At 33.1% G+C, this 6,000-nt stretch overlaps 1 protein-coding gene across 1 annotated transcript; it reads left to right on the top strand.

Moving 5' to 3' along the window:
- Window positions 1-305: 305 nt before the first annotated feature.
- Window positions 306-3,076, top strand: LOC146916669 (protein PSK SIMULATOR 1). Its single transcript, XM_085718657.1, has one exon. It carries the CDS (start codon window positions 949-951, stop codon window positions 2,503-2,505), a length of 1,557 nt encoding a protein of 518 aa, XP_085574783.1. The 5' UTR covers window positions 306-948; the 3' UTR covers window positions 2,506-3,076.
- The last annotated feature ends 2,924 nt before the right edge of the window (window positions 3,077-6,000 follow it).

Genomic DNA, 6,000 nt, shown 5'->3' with positions numbered 1-6,000 from the left:
CATAATTAAAAGAAGGGAAATGCTAACCGGTGCCCCCGGGGCACTGGTTAAGGATATGAAAAAGGAAATTATATAGTAGTTAATGTATTGAAATTGTGTAATTAATTTATAATAAAGTCAAAAACAGTTTCTTTTTATGGTAATAATTCCCTTTTATGGTATGCTTAACCAGTGCCCCGGAGGCACCGGTTAGCAAGACCCTTAAAAGAAACAAACACTTGACCCAAAAAAAAAAAAGAACAAACAAATAAATAAATACCAACAAACCTATAAATTTCAAAAAAGAAAAAGCCAAACATGACATGGCCCTCTATCCACAAAAACACATCAGTATCTAAGAAAAAGTGTTTCAATGAATCCAAACACTTATTTCGTCAAATAAAATGAAAATCAATAATACAACAAAACTTTCCCAAACCCAAAAAAATTATTTAGACCAAATTCCATCAACTCACATTCCCCACACCCTATAATCACCATTATAAAACAAAGTCCCATCTTCATCATGAGTGAAACTTCTACCCACTTCTTTTAACCACAATTTGACACTAAACCAACCATAGCAAAAACCACTTTCACCCATAGCAAAAATTTTCATGTGTAGATCTATTAAACTTCAAATTCATATTAACCATACTTAATTCTTAACCTTTTCTAATACTCATTCTATAGGATCACACCCTTCTATCCCTCTCTAACAACACTATAGGATCATTGATCAAACAAAAATAATTTTTGATCAAACAAATTCCATAGCATCAAACTCTTTTCTTTCTCTCAATTATTCTCTCACTTTACTCATTCAAACAATTTCACAAACACATGATACACAAAATCTAGCACCATTCCAAACCCATCAAAACCCAAACACCCACAAAAAAAATCCACCAACCCATTTCATCAAATCCATTCTTCTCTTCATCTCCACAAAAAAAATCAATTTTTTCAATGGCCTTAGAAACTTTACTCACAAGATTTAAAACAGCATTTTCAACCACTTTCAACTCAATTCAACCCAAAACGACACCGTCTTCAAACCCAAATCCAAAACGCATCGCCGTTTTAGCCTTCGAAGTCGCCGGAGTAATGTCGAAGCTTCTTCATCTCTGGCAATCACTTTCCGACGCTAACATAATCCGTCTCCAAAACGACGTCGTTACACTCGAAGGTATTTCGAAGCTAATCTCAAACGACAAGTCGTTTCTGTTAAAACTCGCCGTCGCTGAATTTTGCGACTCACTTCGTCTCGTCGCTAACTCCGTAGCTCGATTTAGTCTCAATTGCAATGACCCATCACTCAAATCCTTCAACCAAGTTTTCGCTGAGTTTGTTGAATCAGGTTTTGACTCATTTGGGTGGAAACTCACTACCCCAAAAGAGATTGAATCCAAACATAGAAGAATGGAACGTTACGTGTCTCTCACGTTATCTCTTCATAGAGAAATTGATGAGCTTTCACTTTTGGAAAGCACTTTGAAAAAAGCACTTCTCAACAACAATAACAAGAACAAGAACAAAATCAGTGAGCTTGAACACAAGATTGTGTGGCAGAAACAAGAGGTAAAGAATTTGAAAGAAAAATCTTTGTGGAATAAAGGTTTTGATAATGTTGTTTTGTTGTTAGCAAGGTTTGTTTTTACTTTGTTAGCAAGGATTAAGGTTGTATTTGGTGTTGGAAATGGAGACAGTTTACCTTATTTATCACGAAGTTTATCAGCTTCTGCTAGTGTTTATCCTTCTGATTATCAGAAAGATCATAGCTTTGTATCTGGGCCGTTGAAAAGTCAGGTGTCTGTGTCTGAGTCCGTGGTTCATAGAAAAAGTTTGAAAATTGATGTTTATCCTTGTGATCACCAAAAAGATCAGAAGTTTGTATCAGGGCCGTTGAAAAGTCGGGTGTCTGAGTCTGTGCTGAATGGAAAATGTTTGAAACTTGATGAGAAAAAAGTGTATTTAGAAAATGGGTTTTTCGAGTCAAATTGTGGAGTGTTGAAACCACCAAAAGGTAGTTTAGGTGATTCAGGTTTGTCTTTACATTATGCTAATTTGATCATTGTTATGGAGAAGATGATAAAATCACCTCAATTAGTTGGTGTTGATGCAAGAGATGATTTGTATTCTATGTTACCAAATAGTATAAGATCATCATTGAGGTTAAGGTTAAAAGGGTCAATTGGATTTTCTGCTTGTGATCCTTTATTGGCTAATGAATGGAAAAATGCTTTGGGAAGGATACTTTGTTGGTTGTTACCATTGGCACAAAATATGATTAGGTGGCAAAGTGAAAGAAGTGTTGAAGAGAAGAGTTTGGTTCCTAAGAAATCAAATGTTTTGCTTTTGCAAACTTTGGTTTTTGCTGATAAGGCGAAGACAGAAGCTGCTATAACTGAGTTGCTCGTTGGTTTGAATTATGTTTGGAGGTTTGAGAGGGAAATGACTGCTAAAACTTTGTTTCAATGTACCAACGATTTCAATGGGTTTTTGAGTTTGTACAAACCTAGCTAAGTGCGTGTTTGTTTGTGCGGTGATTTATATGAGCGCAGACATGCTATGAGATTGAAAATTCAATGTGTAGCTTAGCAAAATATCGGTCTACATGATAATGGGATGCGTGATATTTATAATTTGGATGCAGAACCAAACAAATGCTGATGAGGGTTTTGCTTTTTCGTTTCGTTTTTCATCTCTCCATTGGGTGGTAATTCTGGAACTCTGATTCTTTGCCGGAATTTCCTACTGTCATGTCATTGCAGTCAATCTAAGTCATTGAGTTGTGATCGACGACTTGGATTGTGTCCTTAATGAATTGTAAAATCAAAATCTCATATGTTTGATTATAGTAGGCATCGGCAGTAGGGAATCTGTTTCCATAATATTTTGTATCTATAAATTTTATAGTGGTTTTTGAGAATGGAACTGAATTCAGATTCTTGAGGTTATTTTACTTCAAAGATGTATATGAAGTGCAGATGTATGTAAAAGTGTATGAATTTTGAGGAAAATGTACAAAGAAATGTAGGGGATTTTTCATGATCCATGTCTTCCAAAATCAATATAATCCTACTGTTTTGGTATAGTTTCATAATCAAATATCAATATACTTGATTTAGTTGGGTTTAGTTAACTATCATTGTTGGTTTTTATGTGGGTGCATGAACAATTCTTGATTCTGCTGTGTGCGGTTCATGAGGTGAGTAATAAACTATTCAAAGTGGAGTATTGGTCCCTCATATTATTGAAAATGATACTCAATTAGTAGAATTATTTAATGATTAGAACTTAGTTTTGGTTATGGATTGTTGTTATGCGTGCAATTGCAAAGATAAATTTCTAGAGCTAGATGGGAGCGCAAAGGATGGCAAAACTCTCTCAAGAGGTTCAACACTGCTACATTCGAATTAGGACGTCTGGTTATGCTTAAAAAAGTTTCTTACCATCTCATACAAGTGCTCTTATGTCAATTATTATTATTATTTAACAATTTTTTTTTGTCAAGTAGCCTCTGGCTCGAAATTCACATTTTTTAAGGTGAATAAACATGGTGTACAGGGTTCGAACCATGTCCCTTACATATATTATACAATATTCCTATCAACCGAGATATGTTCATTGAGACTTATCTAACAATATTTTAACACTTCATAATTTGACTATTAATTAGATTAAAAATTAATAAAATGACATCTACTTCAACAACACCAAATATAACTTGTTGGACCGTTACTTCAAAAAAAAAAACTTGTTGGACCGTTGCTCAAAAAAAAAAAACTTGTTGGACCGTTCTTTAAAAAAAATTGTTGGACCGTGTAAGAAATTAATTAGATTTTTATTATATATATTAATAAGAAGAATAGTTTAAATAAGCCAAAATATATCATTTTTATTTAAGGAAAATATAACATTCATTAAAATTAGGTATTTAGTAAACCATCTCATTTACTAAATTTTGTTTAGCAACAGGTCGTGAAATACATTATATTTGAAGCAACGTGTATAAACTAAAAAATATGTTACTTGAGATTAATTTTGATGTACCCCATCCAAAAGGAAATACTAGTAAAAATGATAGTTGAAAAGTCAATGTATGACTTTTAAGGAGTACTATCATATTTGTTTTTATTTAATTTTGGAGGAGTACTATCGTTAGTGAAAATATTTTTAAACTATCAATCATTAATCATCATTTGTATGACTTTTAAGGTACATATGATTAAAATCAAATACTTTTAACGATTCAATAGTTATGATTGATTAACGATGTAAATTTTCTTACACCGTCGGTTGGTGCATATCAATTCAATGCATATGAATACTGCCAATGAACCTATTGAGAAAATTCCTAATTGAGGTGTGATATTGTTACTTAAGTAATGGAGTGTTTATCTTGGTGGGACAAATGTATTATTTATCTTCATGCATTGATTATCCTATGCCTTCTAATTGTTTATTATCACTACAAATCAAGCCAAAAGAAAAGAGTATGATGATGGTAGGATAGGATGGATCAATCATGCACATATACAATAGTAATGTGAAGGTATTGGAGTCTAACTGTTTGATTAAATTATTCAAAAGCATATAAATGGACAAAATCCAATTTTTTTTGGCTTCAACTTGTTCGTATCTATTGCCATATTTTAATTTCACTTTCTTTCTTTTCTTGTTTTTTTAATCTATTTTTGTGAATCTTCCGTTATTATTGATTATTAATAATAAGCATAGATTTCTTTCAAAAAATAAATAATAAGCACAGATAGATCACGGGCATGTAGATAACAAGTGGTCCAATTAAATGTATAATAAATATCACCCCCTTTTTCCATATTTAATAATCTGTCTGGGCCCTACTTAACATCATTGGCTGAGCAATTATTTGTCTTCTTTGGTTACATGTCGAAACCAGCAAACGTGCGTTTAAAAGGGTCAAATGCGAGTTTTTATTTTCTGAAAAGAGAAATGATACATAGACACCCCATGTGGCATACACACTTTCAACTTCCACATAAAACTGTGACACGTGGCATCAAAGGTGGAGGATCAAGTAAAAGAGAGAGGAGTGGTAAGGTGAAAATACTAAATTGCCCCTGTACATATGGGTGTATATTGATGGTATGGAAAAAAAGGGTGTCAATGAATAATTATTCTTCTGAAAATGTTTTGGTGGTTGAAGCGAAATTGATTCTTGCAACCCAAAATCGATTCTAGATGAAGCCAATATTTGTAGCTTATACGATGAGGCAAATCGATTCATGCGAGTCATGTTGTCTGACATTGACACATCTTTTCTATATTCCTTTACTACGCTTAATAAAAGTCACAAATAACTTATACCATTATTCTTCCCGAATCAAATCACATGACAATTTCAAGCTTCCACCTTCATTCATATAGTGTTTTTTCAAAGATGCTATAATGTTCATATCTCAAGCATAGTCACATAATTCGTGTAATCAAGGGAGAATTGCGAATTGGTACGTGAGTACCGAATTCGGGTACTTCGGCGTATTGGTACGCACAAACCAGCGAACCAAGAGTACCAAAGCATGGTTACCGCTGATTGGTTGAAAAAAAGGTTTAGACTACAAAATAACTATAAAATGAATCACCATGAGTTGAGGACTGAGTGAGAAGAACAGGAACAAAGAGTGGAGAGTGAGAAACTTGGTAGAAGAAATTAGGTCTGGAACAGTGGTGGCGGCTGTTGTTTGAGCAGATGAGGAAGATGATAAAATTTGGGTTATTGTGGAAATTGAGCTTTTCTCTTGTTGGACCATTTTTTTATATTGGACTTTGCTGCAATTGGCCCAAAGAATTTTGAATTACTAACTCTGCAGAAAATAATAATATAAGTGTATGACCTAGTGATTTCTTTAAGAAGTAAACTCTTTTCTTTTTTAACTAAACTACTTTTTTTTAGAAAATCCATAAATATATTTTTTGTAATTAAAAGTTTTAGTAAAAAAAAAGACTTTTTTTTATAGCTCACTATATTTATTTAGG

This window comes from Medicago sativa, chromosome 6 (assembly GCF_051527215.1).
Source record: "Medicago sativa cultivar Bolivia chromosome 6, Bolivia_mono, whole genome shotgun sequence".
Lineage (NCBI taxonomy): Eukaryota > Viridiplantae > Streptophyta > Magnoliopsida > Fabales > Fabaceae > Medicago > Medicago sativa.
The sequence above is the reverse complement of the archived record's forward strand: the minus strand, read 5'-3'. Positions and strand labels throughout refer to the sequence as shown.

Coding starts and splice junctions, on each gene's coding strand:
- LOC146916669 (XM_085718657.1), top strand. CDS start 949: ATGGCCTTAGAAACTTTACTCACAAGATTTAAAACAGCATTTTCAACC.